Below are 22,619 nucleotides of genomic sequence, written 5' to 3' on the forward strand. Positions count from 1 at the left end.
ATCCAGGCTCTGAGCTGTCAGCACAGAGCCTGACACGGGGCTTGAACTCATGAGCTATGAGATCATGACCTGAGCCAAAGTTGGACACCCAACAGACTGAGCCACCCAGACGCCCCCACATGATCATTTCAATAGATGAAGAAAAAGCATCTGACAAAGTACAGCATTCATTCATGATAAAAACCCTCAACAAAATAAAGGAAACATACCTCAACATAATAAAGACCATATCTGAAAAACCCACAGCGTATATCATACTCAATGGTGAAAAACTGAGAGTGTTTCCCCTAATGTCAGGAATAAGACAAGGATGTCCACTCTCACCACCTTCATTCAACATAGTACTAGAAGTCATAGCCACAGCAATCAAAGAAGAGAAAGAAATAAAGGGCATCCAAATTGGCAAGGAAGAAGTAAAACTTCAACTATCTGGAGAGGACATGAATACTATACATAGAAAGCCCTAAAGACTCCACCAAAAAACTTCCAGAACTGCTAAATGAATTCAGTAAGGTTGCAGTATACAAAATTAATATACAGAAATCCATTGTATTTCTATACACTAATAATGAGGTACAAAGAGAAATTAAGGAAACACTCCCATTTACAATTGCACAAAATAATAAACTACCTAGGAATAAACTTCACACAAGGGAGGTGAAAGACCAGTAGTCCAAAATGTATTAAACACTGATGAAAGAAATTGAAGACAACACAAACAAATGGAGAGATATTCCATGCACATGGATTGGAAGAACAAATAACGTTAAAATGTCCATGCTATCCATAGCAATTTACAGAGTTAATGCAATCCCTATCAAAATCCTAACACCATTTTTCACAGAAGTAGAATAATCTTAGAATTTGTATGGAACCACAAAAGATCCGAAATAGCCAAAGCAATATTGGAAAAGAGTAAAACTGAAGGTGGCACAATCTCTGATTTCCAAATATACACAGAGCTGTAGTTAACAAAACAGTATGGCACTTGCACAAAACAGACACACAGATCAATGGAAGAGGATAGAAAGCCCATAAACAAACACACAATTATATATGACCCATTAATCTTTGACAAAAGAGGCAAGACTATGCAATGAGAAAAAGATGGTCTCTTCAACACATGGTGTTGGGTAACTAGACAGTTACATGCAGAGGAATACAAGTGGATCACTTTCTTACACCATACAAAAATAAATAAATAAATAAAAAACCAAAATGGATTAAAGGACTAAATGTGGGGGGCGCCTGGGTGGCTTGGTCGGTTAAGCGTCCGACTTCGGCTCAGGTCATGATCTCACGGTCCATGAGTTCGAGCCCCGCGTCGGGCTCTGTGCTGACAGCTCAGAGCCTGGAGCCTGTTTCAGATTCTGTGTCTCCTTCTCTCTCTGCCCCTCCCCTGTTCATGCTCTGTCTCTCTCTGTCTCAAAAATAAATAAACGTTAAAAAAATAAATAAATAAAGGACTAAATGTGAGATGTGAAGCAAACTCCTAGAACAGAGCACACACAGTAATATCTCTGACATTGACCATTGCAGCGTTTTTCTAGATATGTCTCCTGTGGCAAGGGAAACAAAAGCAAAAATAAACTATCAGGACTACATCAAAATAAAAAGCTTCTGCACAGGGAAGGCAGCAACAACAGAACTAAAAAAAAAAAAACAGCCTACTGAATAGGAGAGATACCTGCAAATGACATATCTGATAAAGGGCTAATGCCCAAAATATATCAAGAATTTATACAATACCAAAGAAAACCAATCCAAATTAAAATAGGAAGACGTGAACAGATGTATCTCCAAAGAAGACACAGATGGCCAACAGACACATGAAAAAATGCTCAACATCACAGACCATCAGGGAAATGCAAATCAAAACTACCATGAGAAGGGCACCTGGGTGGCTCAGTCAGTTGAGTGCCCAATTCTTGATTTTGGCTCAGGTCACGATCCCAGGGTCATGGGACTGAACCTCGCACACAGCATGAAGCCTGCTTAAGATCTTCACTCTCCCCCTCTGCCCTCTCTCCCTCTCCAAAATTAAATATAATTAAGTAAATAACTACAATGAGAGATCACCTCACACCTCTCAGAATGACTACAATCAAAAACACAAGAAACAATAAACATTGGCAAGGATGTGGAGGAAAAGGAACCCCTGTACACTGCTGGTGGGAAATCAAACTATTGTAGCCAAAGTGTTGTGGAAAACAGTGTGGAGGTTCCTCAAAACGTTAAAAATAGAACTACTCTATGATCCAGTATTTACACTACTGGGTACTTATCCAAAGAATATGAAAACGCTAATTTGAAAAGATAAGTGCATCTCTATTTAATGCAGCATTATTTACAGTAGCAAAATTATGGAAAAGAGTACAACTGTCCATTGGTAGATGAATGGATAAAGCAGATATGGGGTGTGTGTGTGTGTGTGTGTGTATATATATATATATATATATATATATGGTAAAATGCTAAGTGAAGTAAAAGGGATTAAGGGTCCATTTATCATGATGAGCACAGAGTAATGTACAGAACTGTTAAATCACTATATTATTCACCTGAAACTAACATAACACTATGTTAACTATACTGTAATTTAAAGCTAAAAAAAACTTCATATAACTTACTTTCAATACCAACTTATTATTATTTGCTTAATAATACAACTTGCTTCCTTGTTTTTGCACTGCATGGTGTTGGGGGAGCACCATGGAAAATGGTGTCTACGCAGGGAGCTCATGGAAAATGAGGAAGCTTTATTTTTTTTTTAATATTCACTTATTTTTGAGACAGAGCAAGACAAAGAGCTAGGAGAGGGGCAGACAGAGAATCTCTAGCGGACTCTGTGTGCTGTGTCTAGCGGACAGCACAGAGCCCAATGTGGGACTTGATCTCACAAACCTTGAGATTATGAGCTGAGCTGAAACCAAGAGTCAGATGCTTAACCAACTGAGTCACCCAGGCACCCCATACAATGAGGAAGCTTTAAACATGAGTAGTCTCCCTCTGGCTCCTCCACTTAGGGGAAATGTGGCCTGAGAAGGGCTAACTACAATGAAAAGTAGGCAGTTGGCCTCCCCTGATATACAAATATATATCCTTAAACACTAATTTAAATTTAGAAATAGGTAATAAATTCACTACAGCAAAGCTAAAAGTTAAACTTATAAAAATGTAAATAGCTATGGGATTGAATCCTAACTGCAGGGTATCTTTCTAATCCACAGCTGTGGGCTGACAGCACATGCGAAAGGCGTTCAACTGCTGTCCCAAAGCTTCTTGTCTCTTGAGGAAACCCACAGTAGGCACACACTAGTAGAGTGAACACCAGTGCAGAATGCACACATGTGGAAATGATCAGAGATCACACTGCATGCAGGGGTTTGAGTGATGAGCCAGAGACAGTTGGTGTCCTCATGAAACTTAAGAGTCCTGTGAAAAAAGCAGGCCATGCCTTAAAAGTGTAATGGTGGGCGAGACAGCCACTCTCTCCTCCCATCTTCAATCTTCATTTTAACTACGATAAAATCCAGGTTAAATGACAGCAGTACCATTGTGCATGGTTTTCCAACTTCCAGAACAAAGTATAGGCTGTCTCAGTTATAATAAATGTTTTAGTTCTGAAATTTCACTTTTTTAAGACTGCCAAAGCACACTTTGCAGTTGCTATTAGATAAACAATTTTAACCTAACTCTAGGGCTTTTATTTAAAAGCTTGGAAAAATTTTCCAAACATACAAAAGTAGAGAATCCAACTATACTCACTTCCTAGCCTCAAAAGTTTTCCATTCATGACTAATCTTGTTCTGTCTCTACCCTACCAATGCCCTCCTTCCATTACCTTAAAGTGAATCCTATTAATCACATCTTAAAACAATCACAATGGATACACCTTAAAACAGACAATCCACATCCAGGGTTCAAACTTTCCTGCTCATCCAACTTTCTATTTCTAGCCTCCTGTTTGAAAGGCTAGACCCCCATTTTTGTCAGTACAGTGATACCAGGGAAGTCCTTTGTACAGACACCTACAAATTACACAAATGTGAAGACCTAAGGCTGCAAAGATCCTCAGTGACTAGCTGTTCATACCATCCTCAAGAAACTATAATAAAGAGAGGAACTGATGAATGAAGTTATACTGGAGTCACACAGTTCCCCTGATGACCAGTGCTCATGGTACTATTATTCAGGGCTACTCTTGTGAAATTCACGTTATGGGTTCTTCAGGTTTCCACAACTCCTAACCCCTAGTGCCTCAGAATGTGACCTTATTTGTGACTAGGGTCCCTGCAAAAGTCAGTAGTTAAAATGAAGTGAGCTCAGAACCAACAGAACTAATGTCTATAAAAGAAGTCTGGACAAATACACACACATGGAGAACACCAGGTGAAGATGAAAGTGGAGATCAGAGCAAAGCTTCTACATGCCAGTCCAAATATTGCTAGGAAAGCACCAGAAGCTAGAGAAGCATGGAGGTCTTCCTCACAGCCCTTACAAAAAACCAACCCTGCCAACAACTGGTCTCAAGGCTTCGAGCTTCCACAACTGTGAGACAATAAATTTCTGTTGTTTAAGCCGCTCCGTTTGTGGCTCTTTGTTATAGCAGCCATAGTAAACTAATACAGTATTTTTCAATATCATTAAGTCTATTCAATTTTAATATAGCTATGTTATCTAGAAGTGTGAAACCTATAAAACTAGGACAAGAAAAAGAACCTCTTCTAAGGCTACGATAGGCCATAAAATATGAATAGCTCATGTGTTTCTGGAGGGACAGTGTTCACTTTATGCATGTTGATTATGCTAATCTTATGAACTTCAAAGCAAAAACAAAACAAAAACAGTGCCAGAATTGCTTTTATAGTTTTATTTCAGATTAAAGTGCATTTCTTTAAAAATGTTTCAATATCCAGTTTCAATTGGCAAGTGATAACAGCTCTCAATAGATCATGAAAAGTTTTATGGTGGGTAAGACAGAGATTCTCCCTCCTTGAATCCGATCATAATGAACCTGAAAATAAACTTTTAATATTGGTCTACCTGCTTCAAACACTGTATAAAGCATTACACAAATAATACTGACTACATCCTTATTTCCCAAATACTAGTGCAGTTAATTGAGTGATGAACAGGTACTTCTGTGAAATTTCAACTTAAGTCATTTGACTTATCAAATATAAATATTTTCAATGTAAAACTAAGTTCTCTTCGAGTTTATCAAGTGGTGGGAACAAAAATTATCATAGGCTAATAAATGACTGATTTGGCTTCTCTCAGTCTAAGTGCATTTAGTCAAGTCTATCCACAGGAGGTAGTGTTAAGATAGATCAAAAGCATTAATTCCTCACCAACACAGAAAAGCAAACTCCCTAAACTCCCAATTTATTTCACAGGAATGACAGAACCAATGAACGTCAGATGCCCTTCCCTCACATCAACGCCCCTCAACATCCATGGCAAACACAGAACTATAATTTGAGTTTAAGTAGGAGGAAAAAAGTATACATAAAAAGTACCAGTACCTCCTAGTATATATGTATTTGAGCAATATTGTTAAGATATAAGTGGAATCAGGAGAACACATTTTTGTAAAATCTAAGTAACAACAATAAATTAAGGATTTAAGGAAGCAAGATCCCCGTTTTGCCATTTAGAAGCAAATGACCAAATGGACTTACATGCCATGTATGAACAAACATACCCTTTGTACCAGGGAACAGTAAACTTTATGCAAAAGGGCCAAATATGTGAACATTAGGTGTTAATAGGCCATATAGTCTGTCACATTACTCCAATCTACTGTTGCAGCAGGAAGGCAGCCAAAGACAGTATGTAGATAAACATGGCTGTGTCCCAATAAAACCTTATTACTGGCACTGAAATTTTAATTTCATCTTTCATGTGTCACAAAATATTACTTTTTTCTTTTCCAACCTTTTAGAAAATGTACAAACTATTCCTACCTCTCAGGAAGTATAAAAAACAGGTGGCAGGCTATAGTTTTTTGACCTGTTCATAAAAACTTACTAGGTTAGGACTGACATCTTTCAGTTTCTATACTCAAATTCTTTGTTAATTTCATTCTTCTTTTAGAAAATTCCCATTCTACAAAAATAAAAATTTCTTTAGACATCTAATTACTCAATTATCAAAACAGCTATTACACAATATTCCATTTTCCATTCCATGACTTTATTTTGAAAGTGAACTTCCTAGTTATACCCAATTTATTCATTTAAGGAATGATTCTGCCTATTGTTGGAAGTCGTTTTATTTACTGTTTTGGGGGGGCAGAATATTAGATAACGTGTGTATATATATATATTTTAAGATTTTATGTTTAAGTTATCTGTACACCCAACATAGGGCTCGAACCCACAACCCTGAGCTTAGGAGTTGCATGCTCTACCAGTGACCGAGCCAGATGAGTAACCCATAAATAATGTAGATCTCAAACAATTATTCAGGGTATTTATTAGTACCAGTTCTGGTACTATATGTATAGGATATAGGATAACTACCAGCTATTTTCAAAGTATATAGGACTGTTCCTATACTAAAAGGCTATATACTTCTCTTATTCCATGTGATATCAATTTAAAATATTGCCTTCAATCTTATACTCTCAGGTAAAGGGAGAGATTATCTTTTCTTCTAATGGTATACTTCAAGAAAGTAAGCATTTACAGCTTGGCACTTCATGTTTGGTTTTAAATATTCTTTGGTATTTAAAGAAAAAAATGGTTAAGATCATGTTATAAAATTTAACATTCTATTAAAGAACTGAGTGAATACTCAATTCTACTCTTAAATATCTAAGGATCTTCAAATCCTCATGACTCAGATTTTAATACATACTTTCAAAAAGCAATATACAGGGGCACCTGGGTGGCTCAGTTAAGTGTCTGACTTTGGCTTAGGTCACGATCTCAGAGTTCATGAGTTCGAGCCCCACATCGGGCTCTGTGCTGACAGAGCCTGGAGCCTACTTTGGATTCTGTGTGTGTCTCTCTCTCTGCCCTTCCCTGCTTGTGCTCTCTCTCTCTCAAAAATAAATGAACATTTAAAAAAACTTAAAAAAAAAAAAAAAGCAATATATAAAGGCTGGCATATAACAGACATTATCATCAACTGGACCATCGCAAACCGAAGCCCAGATTTATTTTACAGATTAAACAAACAAAAAAAAAAATCAACAAATTTTGATAAATCAATTAAAAAAACCCATTACCTAACTTCTGGCTACATTTTCTTAAGTGCTCTGAAGGAGTGCAATCCACACAAAAAGCATTTAAAATATGTTAGGGAAACACAACATAACAATGCCCAGAGAAACTCATTTTTTGGGTAAAATTATTTGTTTTTCAAGCACCATTTTAAGATGACACAAACTGTCAACAATGTAATGGCAAAGTAACCAGAAGTCTTTAGTAAAATGACAACTCACATCTTTTAGGACTTATTTTGGTACTGCTAACTTTACTGCCAAGTTAATCTTAATTAGGGGTAGTCTGTTTTCAATGTTTATTAGTAAAATATGAAGCCCCATAACTTAGAAGGCAAGATTTAGAGACTAAATACATTCCTAATATTTGAAATTTTACTTTTATATTAGAAAAATGAGAAAATAATCCACATACACTAATGAAAAAGGTTCAAATCGTCTAATCTACTTAGTAAGGTTCTTTACAATATGAAATATAGAACTACCTACTTAAAAACATAAATCTCTCCAATACCGTAAATCTTCCATATTTAAAAAAGGCTCCAAATGAAGCAAAATTCTACCTTTAACTCTTGAAAAAACTTTGAACTTTAATTTGAAGGCTTCAAGACCAGTCTGTACCCCCAAACATAAATCTGAAAAAAAATTATTTTAAAAAATACTAACCTTTATCTTTTGTAGCAACAATTCCTGGGATTTAAACCTGCTTGAGTTATTATCACCTAATTCGCAGCCTGTAGCATCTTAGGCCTACCCACAGACATGAGCATTTGTATGGATCATGTGGAAATTTTTGGCCATGAACTATCAGGCCTCAAGCCCAGAACTGCTGAATCATAATCTGCATTTTCATACATACAGGCCAAATTTGAGAAGCACTGTTAAAAGTCAAAACTTTAATGTTTGTATACAATGTACATAACCTTTCTGATGGCTTAGGAATAAAACAGACATGGGTTGTGCTATTGAGCAAACAGCTCTCTCCCCTCCACCAAAATCGTAATACTGTCAATAGCTGCTATTTTATGACCTCCTAGCCCAGCTGCAAAGTATCTCCCTGAAAATCAATAACAAAGAATGTAAGACGGAAACTAGGCCCTTCTTACTGGGTTGTAAAGTCAAGTTGGAAAGAATGGCATTAAGGGAAAGTGTGACCCCTTTAACTCACATTTTCTGTTAAATTCCAAGAAAGGTTTTCTAAACGGCACTTATTTTTAATTATTTTAATTAAAAAAATTTTTAACTTTTTAGAAAAATGCTAATTGTAAATTTTACACACACACACACACACCCCTCTCCCATTTTTCCCCTAATTTTGTTTCTTGCCCTGCCACTTTTATTTTCGGCAAAACATAATCCAAATTGCTTGACATTTTTATGGTTCTTAAAAATATAACAGAATCCCTGACTACTTTCAAGGTGTAAAACCCGATTCATCTTAGACAATATGGAATTAGAACAAAAGCTCCATATCATTCAACAATGGCTTTCAAACTTGTTCAAATGTCACAGCATTTTGAGAATGGGTTCACTGCAATGCTGAAAATTTAAATCCACTATACAAAGTCCATTTGGAACATAAATTGTACTATGCTTCTGCAAACAACCAGATTCTTTTCATAAATGCATAAAATAAGAAATCACATTTAGATTCTCTTACTAATATTTGCCATTTGTTTTATTAACCCTTAGAAAATAGCTGGAAAACTGATGTTATTTTAATAGTGAAACAACACACTGAAACTGATCAAGGAGTGTTAATACTTTTTGCTATTCAGGAATCATTCAGGGGAAAATGTGCAGAAACATTTAAGGCAAGAATAATAAAATTAAGATGCCTCAAATATACACTTAAACTATATCAGGAATGAAGATTTAGCAAACTGGTTTCTGCCTTCAAATAACATTTTAAAATACATCCTTGTGCAACTATAACATTTGAAAATTAATAGCTGTGCTTGTATCAAATTCAGTGATTTAAGTAAATGGTAATCATTTTAGTCACATTTTCTGCTATACTGTTCATGTTCCCTAGAACTCATTTCACCAACCAGTTAACACAAACATTAAGACACAGTAAGATATAAGCCAATTTTAACTCTCCAAACAAACACATACACACACACCTTCTTAACATCTGTTAACTAAAAAAACTTACGTGCTCTTTACTATAAAAAAGAATCTGGGAAAAGAGAGACGATATAAACTACTATTTTATAATTACGAAATTGACACCAACTTTGCTGGCGGACTGGTGGTCCCCTTCTGAGTATTATAAGAATTAACTAGACACAAGGATTAAACTTGCTGTAACTTGCTGAATAATGTGTGCCTTTTCAATCTGGTTAAGTTCTGAATAAAGGATGAAACTGAGGTCACTCACTCATTCTATTCAGAGAGCAAATGAGATATTCTCACTGTGAAGAGACGAAACAAATGTGGGAAGTCAGGCACTAATACTAGATGGTAAAATTTACAAACGTTTTAATTATATACACCCTATTCTTTTAAACTAGGCAAAACATACATATTTCAAAAGAACAATTTCAAATTTCTTCCAAGTTTGCTTTAGGTGTAGGTGAAAAGAGCAGATAAAGTCTAGATTTCTTATAGTCCAAGTTGTAACAAAAATAGTCATACTAACTCTCCATTAAAAAGAAATGTGATGAAGCACGTTTTCTAGTGGTGGACACCCTCCTTCCAAAAACAAAAAAAAAAAAGTATAGGTATGAATAGCAAAGTTCTTATGTTAACACTTTCTCATCTCTATAACTCATTCTGGTTACTTTAGAAAATAAACTCATGTTTTTACTAAGACTACTAAGTACAAAACTATTTGTATTTGTAGATACAGAATCCTACAATCATCTGCAGCAAGCCCACAAATCACTTCTAACTGTCCATACTGATCTCTCAGCATTTAATATATACAAAATAGGTTTCTATTAAACAAAGGTATTCACAAGTAGCTGCAGAAAAATTCATGCCATTAACAAAGGCTGAAATTTATAAATTAAAAACATTTAAATCTATACATAATGTACAAATAGTCATGCATTTTAAAATGAATGGGGTAGGTCTCAAACGACTAAATTTTCACCAATGCTGTTGCACAAATATTTGCTAATGCAAATGAATGGAATTTTAGTAAATTCGGCTTTAATATATTAACCCCAAAAGTTGCAACTTTTGGTATTTTTTTTGAAATGTGTCCAAAATTGACATCTGCGAAAAAACATTTCAATTCTTCTGCATCTCCTTTGAGGTGTTCTACAAAGAACAAATTTCTTAAACCTCAGGCACAACAAATATAAATTAAAAAAAAAAAAAAAAAGAAGTATAAACAGTTTTACCAGTTCAGCAAAAATTCAAATAGAAATGTTCAATTTTACTTAAAATAACGTATTTTACATGAACATTTCATCAGAATATCCAGGAGTTTAAGACGTGTAAAATAAAATGCTTTTGTTTCTAGTTTTTGCTTTTCAGGTTTCAGCAAGGTATTTAAATTTTTCAAAAAGCTATGCATAGCAGCCAAGAAAATGTTGTATGAACAAAAATTTTACATATGAACTCACAAACTGAACTTACGTAATAAGCCACAGCCCTTCAGGGTTTGAAATATCAACTTTGCAAACAGTCAGACTGAAACTGTGCTGTATTTCAGAACTTATTTTATGAATCAAAAAAATCCAGTGATGTTAAAAAAAACAAAAAACCTTCAATTTTCTCTTAAGATACTAAATGGAATTTTCATGGGCTGGTGACCTCCAGCGTGACTGCAAATTTTTTATTATTGAGTTTGCCATGCTACCAAGTTTCTCATGCATTTCAAACAGCTGGCTTCCTGAATAATTATGGAGATCTTCTGAATCCAGTTGAACAGCAAGTGCACTAATCTGTGCCATAAGATTTTTAGGTAATGAAGTTTCTAAAGCAACAGGATCAATTAAATCTAAAAAGAAAAAGAAAAAAAGCACAATTTATCCGAGATAAAAATTAAGTTGTATATATCTCTTTTTATGTTAATACAAAGTTTAAGTACCTAGGATTTAAGTTGGGAGTGCAGGCTGTATCCCTGCTCCTCAAAAGGAAAAGGCCAACAGAAATATCTACCATAGTTTGTTCTGTGCCATTAAAGAAATGGTCAGGCAATTTCATTTTTATTAACAGCGTAACTGAAACACAATTTTTAGTTTATATCCCTATTTAAGACCTTGATGGAATAGCAGTTAACAATTAGATAAAAACAACTAGGCATACTTGAAGTCAAATCAGTTACTTTCTCATGCACTTGGCCACTAGCACAACAACAACACAAAAACTGGTCAAATTAACAGAGCATGGTCAAATTAAAACTAGAACCATAACAATATTTCTTCAAGTTAGCTGGTCCTATAAATAAAATTGTCCCACTTTGTTAAAATATACCTGAGGCAAGTCTTTCTTCATCAGAAGGGAGAGATTTAGTTTGTATTCCATTTATTGTTTTTTCAGAAATATCAAAAACTGGTATCTCTTCTAGTCCACGAGACTTTACCTTGATTATACATTCAGGCCAGTAAAAAAAAAAAAACAAAATCAACAAATTGGAAAGTTGTTTTTAAAACGACTAAAAAACACTAAAGCTGGAAAAAAATCTGACACAGTATGTTTCCCAGCCTATCACAGGACTATTAACTTAGCTAATAATACTAAGAAACTATGTTCTACTAACGACACAAAAAACAGGATTACAAAGTGTTTTCTCAAAGAGCTGATTAGGAATTCATATTTTCTAATGGACTTAAGAGAAATCCATGATAGCCAAGAAAATTACATTATACTTCCCAAGTTTAGAAGCATGGGAAAAGAAAACCCAAGGAAGAGATTTCTAAACTTTAAATAATATACAGAATTTATATGAATATTTTATATTTTCATACAATAGAATATTATTTAGCCATAAAGAAGAATGAAATACTGATACATGTGAACTTTGAAAACATTATGCTCAAGGAAGCCAGTCACAAAAGACCACAGGTTTCATGAACCCAGTTTTGTGAAATGCCCACAACAGGCAAGTCTATAGAGAAAAAAAATCGGGGGGGGGGGGGGGTGAGAATGAGGAGTGACTGCTAAGGGCTATACAGAATTTCATTCTGGGGAGGTAATATATGCTCTAAAATTAGATCATGGTGACAACTGTGTAACTCTGAATATACTAAAAATCAATTGTGTGCTCTGGATGGGCCTTACAGTAGATCAATGTATTTCAATAAAACCGCTTTTATTTATTTATTTATTTATTTTTTAATTTTTTTTTTTTCAACGTTTATTTATTTTTGGGACAGAGACAGAGCATGAACGGGGGAGGGGCAGAGAGAGAGAGAGACACAGAATCGGAAACAGGCTCCAGGCTCTGAGCCATCAGCCCAGAGCCCGACGCGGGGCTCGAACTCACGGACCGTGAGATCGTGACCTGGCTGAAGTCGGACGCTTAACCGACTGCGCCACCCAGGCGCCCCAAAACCGCTTTTAAAAAATGTTAATTTTCAGAGACAAATCTCAGGGCCCACAGACCACTGAGTGTACTTCAGACACTGAGCTCCTGATTTTTGAGACTGAAAATTACTAATATAGTCTTTGTTTGTTTTTTTTAACAGGTTTTTAAAGATCACAAATAATCTTTAAATCAAAGACTTTCAAGAAAATAGAAGTCTTCAGTAGTAAGGTGCAGTCTCAGAAATTCTAACATAAACACTGGTTTTTCAATCTTAACATCTCCCCCCCCCCATTTATTCACAATTTTGCATAATCTCAATGGACACATAAAGGGTCTCTGAATGGGTTTCAGTACAATCTAAATCCTTCTGAAATAATATACAGAATCTTCTGTATATATTTTTACGGGCGGGTGGGGGGGGGGGTGGAGAATCTTCAAAAATGTCTATAAGCCAAAATATGTGCAAAAAGTTGATAAGAGCAAGAAAAATTAGTCCCAGTTGTCTTGGATATCAAGACCAAAGTACTGTTGACTACAAATTTGCAAGATTTTTATTATAATGTTTAGATTTGAACGACCAGGTTTTAGGAATAGCAGCCACAGAACCACAATCACGAATTTGGTGGAAACGAATGAGACAAGGGGGTAGGAGAACTGAAGAAGAAAGAGATGCATTACACAAAGATAGTATACAAACTCAAGAAGCCAACTCTGTCTATAAAATTATAAAGTGACCTTCTAAGTTACTCTTACCTGGGGGCGGGGGTGGGGGTGGGGTGGAGGGGAGGTGGCATAAAATGAGTTTTTAAGCAACAGTACAAACTTCTGTAATTGTATTGCTAAATCATTTATCTATACATGATTTATTAACATTGAAGTTTACCTGTTGCTCATGATAAACTCTGAGAGCCTTTTTTACATTGGACACTTTTGGAGAACGGATAGGAAGAGTTTTTATTTCAGATGCTGTAAGAGTACTCAAATCACCAATTGTTTTTATATTCTTAGCTCTAATGAGCTGTCCCAGTCCTCTTGCCCTAAAGAGGTAAGAGAAAAAGGAGAAATGTCATCATATAGTTTTATAGCTATTTTTTAATGTTTACTTATCTTTCAAAGTTTACTTATTTATTTTGAAAGAGCACGAGTGGGGGAAGGGGAAGAGACAGAGGGAGAGAGAATCCCAAGCAGGCTCTGCATTGTTAGTGCAGAGCCCAATGCAAAGCTTGACCTCATGAACCATGAGATCATGACCTGAGCTGAAGTCGGATGCTTAACAGACTGAGCCACCCAGGCGCCCCAAAGTTTGTTTATTTTTGAGAGACAGAGCTCAAGTGGGGAAGGGGCAGAGAGAGAGAGAGAGAGAGAGAGAGAGAGAGAGAGAGACACACACACACACACACACACACACACACACACACACACACACACACACAGAAGCTGAAGTAGGCTCCAGGCTCTGAGCTGTCAGCACAGAGCCTGATGTGGGGCTCTAACCCAAGAACCTTGAGATCATGACATAAGCCAAAGTCAGACACTTAACTGACTAAACCACCCAGGCAACTCTATATTCTATTTGTGATGGCCTATCCAGTTGAATTTCCTGACTTATGCTCAATCATAACTGCATTTATACAGGCACACTTAACCCACTCTGAGGATAGCCCCATGTACATTTAAGTTAAAACAAAATTTGACATGTTTGTCCAGCTTAAGCAATAGCAGTGGACAGAGACTAAACCCAATGTGTGTCAGTCAGATTTCACCTACATTATGATTTAATGGCTACCTGACTTTGGTTGATTAACTTTTATAAACTTCATCTTATAAAGTGGAAAATAATAAATATACTCCTTATGGGATTTATAATTAGGATTAAATAAGAACATATGCAAAGAGTTCAGCATAGCACCTGGCAAATATTGAGCACAATTATCTTAGCCATTACTTAATTATGATAGATCTTCTCTTATTGCCCTGCCTCATCTTCCCAGATAAATTTTTATTTTTAAAATAAAATGTGTGAAAGTGCATGTAAATCAGTTCTAAATAGGAGAACCTCATTTAACTTTTCCTCTTAAACAAGTGGCATCTTGAAGTATTAGACCAGTATAAATAACTCCTTACCATATATTTGATGTAATCTGAGGTAAAATGATATCAACTGGAGCCACACAGTTCACCAAAGCTGGGTAAACACTTTCTGCTGGACATGGCACAGGTTCTTTAGCCATTTCTGTAATCTTAGAATAAATTTCAAAAGCCGTTAAACAGAGGTCACCTGACTGAACATGAAAAATAAAGTTGCATGAAAACTAAAGCACTTCTTACTAAACACTTCTTTGAGCTCTTAAATTTAGGGCTACGTGATCCTGAGGACAGAAATCCTTTGGTTGAAGTGGCATTATGCTAGACAGAAGAAAGAAGAGAAAAAAAAAACTCACTCAGAACCCTAGAAACTCTAATTTTATAATTTCATTACTTAGATTGCAGTAATTTCCTAAAATTTTGAGAAAATGAAAAAATTAATCGACTATTACCTAATCAATTACTTGCTGTCTTACTGTCTCTTCCCATTCTTCGTGTTTGCTTACCATGTCACAGACAAAACAATACATCCAAACCGAAGAAGTTTTGTTCTTTACTATTTTTAAGACAAATTATACTTAACTCATTCCTATGCCTGCATACATATATGCATATTTCAAAGCCTACAGCTTACCTTAGATTGTGTAAGTGAAGTTTTGACACTTTTTACTGTGGGAGAATTATTTGAAGAATGGGATCTAACGATAGAGCATCGCCTATCAATGTCATCTGCCAATCCTGCTTGGTATATTGGATCTGCAAAGGAGACACGGCGAACCTGAAAACACAGGTCATGTTTTTATTTAACATAATTAAAGTTAAAAAAAATTCACACCATAAATTCTCATTATCAGGCCTCCCTGAAATAGAATGTAGGTTTAGAAGCTTAATTTACTTCAGTAGAAGCCAACTGCACATTGCTGTAGTTCTTCCTAATGGCTGCTTTCATAGATATTACTTAATACCACAGATCATTCCAATTATCCATGTTCTAAATGGTCTCTACATAATATATACCAACAAAGACTGAAACAGGGACAGTGGCAGAAACAATGAAATTGTATGCAGCAGTTGAAATTGTATCGTCAAATTCTACTCACTTTGTAGGCTTACTACAGTAACTTAAAAAAAATAAGGTAAATGGGGCGCCTGGGTGGCGCAGTCGGTTAAGCGTCCGACTTCAGCCAGGTCACGATCTCGCGGTCCGTGAGTTCGAGCCCCGCGTCGGGCTCTGGGCTGATGGCTCGGAGCCTGGAGCCTGTTTCCGATTCTGTGTCTCTCTCTCTCTCTGCCCCTCCCCCGTTCATGCTCTGTCTCTCTCTGTCCCCAAAATAAATAAACGTTGAAAAAAAAAAAATTAAAAAAAAAAAATAAGGTAAAGAGGTAGAAATGGTACTAACTGGGCTCTGGTGCATCTTACTAACCTCTGCTCTAAACTCTTTGAGGATACCAGAATCACAGCAACTGAGTGGCAATTTGTGTCTTTCTTAGTCCCAGCATGAAGTCATTTTAGCTTCTACTAAACTCTTATGTGTTCATTCATTCAGCTATTTGATATAAATACACAATAGAGCATTTATGCCATTAACTACATATATATATTATATATATATATATAGCTTCCTCACGTTATGAGCAAAACAAAAAAACTATCATGAGACATCCTCACCTATATATATATATATATATATATATATATATATATATATATATATATATATATATCTATCTATCTATCTATCTATCTATCTCCTGGTCTTGATTCCCAAGAGTGGGCAGATTCTGTATGTATTTGCTATAGGAAACTACAATGTCTTACTGTTGCCTACATAAAAATTAAATATGAGGTACTATCAAGCAAAACATGACTAGTTAACTTTTATCACCAATCTAAAATATATATACAGAAGAAAAATAAATTATACTGAAGAAAAAGCATTCTATCTTCATACTTTTCAAAGACTTCTATGGACAATTTAATTAAACTTAAGATACTTACAAAACACACACACACACACACACACACACACAGCCTCAAAATAAAAGCAAAGCCAAATAAAACCAAAAAACTGAACTGTCAGTGTAAGAATTTTTGGTGTATTTGACAAGTCTTCACAATGTCCTTGCTAAAGACAAAATTAAGTATATCTTAGGTCTTGTTTGTATATATAAACACACGTATTCTGCAGTAAATGGCAGATTCAATTTTAAAGTTAAAGAATGCTCACATCATACCTTTTCAGAACTCCTTTGCTAAGCAGAGGACAAGCTCAGCTATGTAAGCACGTGTAACTTTTCCTTTTTTAGTTTATTCAATCAACAAACTATGTGTAAGTTATAGGGTCAGGAGCTAAATCAGATACATAGATAATCGATTTTCACAAAAGTGACTTTAGTGAAGATGGGGAAATAAAATTAGAAATGCAATCCCATCCAGAAACTGATAAAGGCACAGCCTGAGACTTTTTCATTGTAAGGTCTGGAAATGAGTTTATATAAACACTTCAATGTGAAACAGACCATACAATATCCTACCACACAGTAAATGCTAACTAAAGCTGTTTTACCACCATTCTAAATGCTTCCTCATGTTATGAACAAAACAAACAAAAAAACTATCATGAGAAATCCTCACCAATTCTGCAAAAGGTGAAAAATGTACATGGCTGAAAATCTTCAGTGTCCTCAAGTAAAGACAGATCTAAGTCCCCTTTTATCAACACTTTTCCTTCTGCCTACCCTTTTCCCTAGGCACCTTGGTAAACATTCAAAATAAGTGGTCGAATATTCTGTCATTCAACAGGTGTCACTGTATGACCAAAATACTCAAAGTAAATATGGGCTAATTAATATTCAACCTCAATTCCCCTACCTTGTGAACAGGTGACGATATCTCATCTTCATGTGGTCTTTTTAATCCTCTCTTTAAAATGCTGGTGGATGGAGAAGCCAAAGGAGACCAGACACAGCGTGTCTGCATGCCACTAGGACTGCCATTTGCTGATAGAAGTAAAGGATCAAGTTCCCTTAATTTTTGAGGAGATGCATTATTGTCTTCTGTTATTAGTTCGGAGATAGCTGTTTCAGATGTCAGAGACTGTGAGGTTTCCTCCACTTTCTCTGAAGTAGGGTGAACTTCTTGTAAAATTTCATCATTCCCTTCTACCATTTGATTGTCATCTAATGTTTCTTCAGACTTACTAAGTTCAATATTTGCTTCAGTTTTATTAGAGTCCACCTTTCCTTCTTCAATACTCATCTCAAGTGTATTGTAAACAAAGCTGTCGATTCCCATAGTCAATGTCTTTGTATTGGCCTGTACAAGCTTAGTAGATATTTTAGTAGTCAAGTCCCCATCCTCTGTTTCACTGACTTGGTCAGCTTCAGCATTTACCTCACTAATCACTGTCTCTTCATAATTTTCCATTTTAGCATTCATTTCTTCAGATGAGTTTGGACTAGATTCATCACTTCCTTCATCTAATTCCCCAACTGCTGTTTGTTCAGGTATCTCTGCCTGAGCACTCACTTTTACAGGTGTGGTATCATCAGAATAACCAATACCAGAATTAAATTCTTTAGTTACTGTTTCTTCGGCATTCGGTTCTTCAGCTGCCTCTCTTTCACTGTTTATCTCCATTACCTCTTCTTCAAAAACAACAGTTTTGGCATCCTTTTGTTCAGATAAGCCTGCTTCAGATTGATCACTTTCTGTATCCAATTCAACAGCTTCTACTACTTCTGGATTAAATATTGCTTCAGCTTCACATGCATTTGTTTCAACACTGGCAATGTTCTCTATTGTTAGTTCCTTCTCCAGGACAGCCTCTGGCTTTTCTTTGTTAATCTCCAAAGTAGAATATTCCAGTGAATTATCTCTGGAATCATCTAAAGATGGGCCAACAGTTTTACACTTTTTATTGGACGGCCCTTGGCTCTCAAGAGATGTTGCTTCTGCAGAATTCGTATCACAAGTTTCTTGTTCAAAATTCACTACTTCAGAAGGAAGAGGGTTTTGGACAGTATCTTCTTTGAACTCAGTCTCAGATATGACTAACGAATCATTAACAGTATCATTCTCCTCCTTGAGACCCAAATGAAAATTCACAGCATTATGCTCATCTGAAAGTTTTACCTCCGAGTACAGATTAACTTTAGAAGTTTCCGATACAGGTACAGCTGTTTGCATGTCTGTCTTTTTTGTTTCAGTGACCTTTACATCGTAATTTTCCATATTCTTTAACCCAATGAGTGACTTTTCCTGAGGTTGTGATTTTTCTCCACAGCACTCACAACTTTTAGATCGCCTTACCCTCCTACTTCTCTTATGTTGGCATTCAAGTGTTTGAGAAGATTTTTCAGAAAGCAAAGAAATGTCTGATGTCCCTATTTTTGAAGATTCTCCCACACTGTTATTTTCTACAGAATCTCGTTTTTGTAATCTCTTACTGGCATTTCTAGTCCTGAGATTTGATTCTGGTACTGATGGGTTTGAAAAAGAATATTCTGCACACTTGTTGGTTTTGATTTTTCCCTCATAAGTATTTGATACGTCATCAGAAACCTGCAATAAATCTGAAGATACTGTAGACTCTTCAAGAGTTACACTACTCTCATCTTTTTGTTCACAAATCTGAGATTTTATGTCTCTGTCTACGTCAGAATTTGCTTTACAATCAAGAGTCTGGTTTTCAATGTTTATACATTCTTGTTTTACCACTTTCTCTTCTTGATCTTCAATGTCAACACTATCGCTGCTTTTGTTTTTCCATTTTCCAGATCTCTTCTTTTTAGAACCTTCTTCTTTTGCCTCAGAACTATCAGATTCTGAGTTTTCAATGCTGGATAGTAAACCTTGGGATGCTCTTCTTGTTTGATACCGTGTTCGTCCACTTACTGGTTTTTCAGAGGACTTTTCTGCAATGTCCTGAGCACCGTCGCCCTCAGATTTAATATTCTCAAGGTCTAGCTTTCTTTTACTTTCATCAATTTCAGCATTAGTGCTGGTTTCCCCAAAAGTCTTCTCATGTAAGTTAGTTCCTTTCTCTACATTTTCCTGCACAGTTTGTTCAGAAATCAGTTTTTGCTTAAGTAACAAGTCATCTTTTACCTGCAATGGGCTCTTCTGAAGAGGTTTTTCTTCTTCTTTACGTCTCTCCTTTTTTTGATTATTTTCTTTCTCTTGGCTGTCAGTGGTGGGCTCTGCTATTTCTGAACGTCGCCTTGACGATCGTCTAAGGGTTTTCTGGCTTGGAGTTATCTGAATAGTACTATCCTCATCTACTATTTGATCTGCTGGTGTTATAGTTGGGGGTGTATTTTCTTTGGATTCTAAATTAATTCCTAATGTTTTGTCTTCTACAGTACTGTTTTCTAATAACACTGCATTTTCTATTGTTGGCTTAAGCACCATATCCTCATACTCCACTGCAGATTCAGAGAGATGAGTATGGTTATTATCTAACATACATTCTGTCTGATTAAGCAAACCAGGTTGGTTATTTTCTAAGGCTACCATTCCATCAACAGATTCCTGAGTATTTTTCTCCTGCTCAGATCTCATTAAGAGCTTAGACCTTTTATTCCCAGTTTGTTCACCTTTACTCGACTTTCGGCTTGATCTCTTAATTCCATGCACTATTTTTTCAGAGTCAGATTTTACAAGAGCTATTTCTCTTTTCTTTGTTTTTGATGGAATATCTGTTTTACTCATGTTTTCCTGGTTATTTTTCACTGTAACAGTTGATGACATATTATTTAAGGGAGATGGACTAAAAGGTCTATTTTCTGAACCATCAAACTTCTCCAAAGTAATAAAAGTTTGCCTCCGACTTGTAGGCTGTGGGGGAGTTCCAGAAACGATGACATTAGAAACTGAGCTACTGTTGACACCAAAAGTATTTTCTGCACTAGATGCGCATTCAGTTGGTGTTTTCGTTGATGAAATTAAAGCTTTCTTTCTGGCATCATTATTACTGCTCAGTATGTCTGGGCTGGTTTCTTCAATAGAACCACTCTCATTATTTGAAAGGGAACCCTTTTCAGGATGTTCATCCATACCACAGTTTTCTGTGACATCTTGAGGAATGACAATGTCACTCTCCATTTGTTCCTCCTGCACAGAGAAGTACACACATATATAGATTAGTCTGCAAATAAGTCTGACTTTGTGGGGATATCTTAGTATAAAACTTCAGTAACTCAAAAGGTAACACTTGACTTTCAATATTTTGCAAATATTCCAAAGGTGGTGGTAGACACCCGTTACTTTGTGTTTCTAATTATAAATATTTAATAAAGCCAAATATTTTATTTTAAACACACAAATACCCACAAATACAATGACTACAATTCTGCCAAAGTCTGCCAATAAGAGTTAAGAGATTATGCAATACATCTTAAAATTAATACACAAGACTTCATAATGGAATGGTAATTCTAAAAACCCCAAAATATTAAATACCAAATATACCTTAAATATCACCTTGGAATCTTCCTTTGATTTTTCAGTTAAAGTAGGAACTTCCCTGAAATAAAAATGTGCAAATTAAAATACTGTTTTTAAAAATTTTATTTATTCTTTTTAGAGAGAGAGAGAAAGAGAGTAGGGGAGAGGCAGAGAGTCAGGGAGAGACAGAATCCCAAGCAGGATCCCTGGTGTCAGCTCAGAGCTTGATGTGGGGCTCAAAACAACGAGCCGTGAGATCATGACCTGAGCCAAAATCAGAGTCAGACGATTAACTGAGCCACCCAGCTGCCCATAAATTACTTTTAATTAAAAATTAGAAAACCAGTTACTTCAACATCTTCCATACTTACAAAGACTCTTCATGAGTATACTGAGAAAACAAAGTATCCTGTGAAACATCCAGGTTATTATACATAGCAGGAATATCGCACCTAAAAAAGATCTTACATAAGTAACTTCAAAATGCGACATTTCTACAATTAGAAATTAAACTTAAAACTGTACATCTAATTGTCTTTTAAGAACAATATAAAATCAAGGCTTAGATGCTTATTTTCCATGAAATTATCTTCCCTATCCTCTCCTCCAACACTACCTCCATTAATGATTCACCTCTGAATTCAGAAATATTTGGTACATAACTAAGTTACCATATGCATTATGAAATGCAACCATGTATGGCACATCTTTTCTGGCATTAAAATACAGATTATACATACAGTACCTCAGTTCTAAGCAGAAAGTTATAATTGCTGCACGACATCTAAATGTGAATACAGAATATCTAATTCAAGATAAAAGGACTACAAACCTCTTTGTTTTGAGTACTTCTTTCTGATGTTCAGTTAGTATTCTTTCCTTTGCTTCTTTTCCTTCGGAAGGTATAAACACAAAGTCGACAGACTTTTCTTCTTCCAAAGGCATTTCACTCTTTGTTTTTGGAGAAGGCGACTCTAATTTCAACTGCAAATTTTAAAAAAGCAAACGTACCAATCTCTCTTCTAGCCCTCTAGAAAAGGTCTTCAATAATGACTAAGAAGTTTGAAATTCAAATCTATATGATATCCTTGGTTAATAATTAGTACAATGTCGCTCGCTTTCATTCTACCTCTAAAAAAAATTTGGAAAGTAAAAATTATTACACCTTTTTAAAAAGTAGGCAAGTTACCAACAAAGCACAGGCAAATATGGTTTTCAGGACAACATATGAAAATCAAATGGTTTGGCAAGAGAGTGTATCACCAGCTCTCAAGCTGAAGCATAAACTAGTCAAGTTAAGTAAAAGTTGCCAAAAAAATATGCACTACAGACCAAGAACACTGCTACTGTTACTTTTACTATTTTTCAAT

At 35.6% G+C, this 22,619-nt stretch overlaps 1 protein-coding gene across 1 annotated transcript in view; it reads right to left on the reverse strand.

Moving 5' to 3' along the window:
• Positions 1-7,127: 7,127 nt before the first annotated feature.
• The window catches only part of RIF1 (replication timing regulatory factor 1), a 72,230-nt gene continuing 56,738 nt past the window's right edge, over positions 7,128-22,619 (reverse strand). The window contains exons 27-36 of the mRNA XM_047083997.1: positions 22,082-22,233; positions 21,621-21,701; positions 21,274-21,328; positions 17,674-20,916; positions 15,436-15,579; positions 15,045-15,122; positions 14,841-14,956; positions 13,600-13,753; positions 11,663-11,771; positions 7,128-11,186 (exon numbers count right to left, since the gene is read on the reverse strand). Coding sequence (XP_046939953.1) covers positions 10,972-11,186; positions 11,663-11,771; positions 13,600-13,753; positions 14,841-14,956; positions 15,045-15,122; positions 15,436-15,579; positions 17,674-20,916; positions 21,274-21,328; positions 21,621-21,701; positions 22,082-22,233 — 4,347 coding nt within the window. The 3' untranslated portion in view covers positions 7,128-10,971. The remainder of the gene's footprint in view (positions 11,187-11,662; positions 11,772-13,599; positions 13,754-14,840; positions 14,957-15,044; positions 15,123-15,435; positions 15,580-17,673; positions 20,917-21,273; positions 21,329-21,620; positions 21,702-22,081; positions 22,234-22,619) is intronic.

The sequence above is a fragment of the Lynx rufus genome, unplaced genomic scaffold (genome assembly GCF_022079265.1).
Source record: "Lynx rufus isolate CCGP_SWC_20201006 ecotype Redwood Valley unplaced genomic scaffold, mLynRuf1.p SCAF_2, whole genome shotgun sequence".
Taxonomy (NCBI): Eukaryota; Metazoa; Chordata; class Mammalia; order Carnivora; family Felidae; genus Lynx; species Lynx rufus.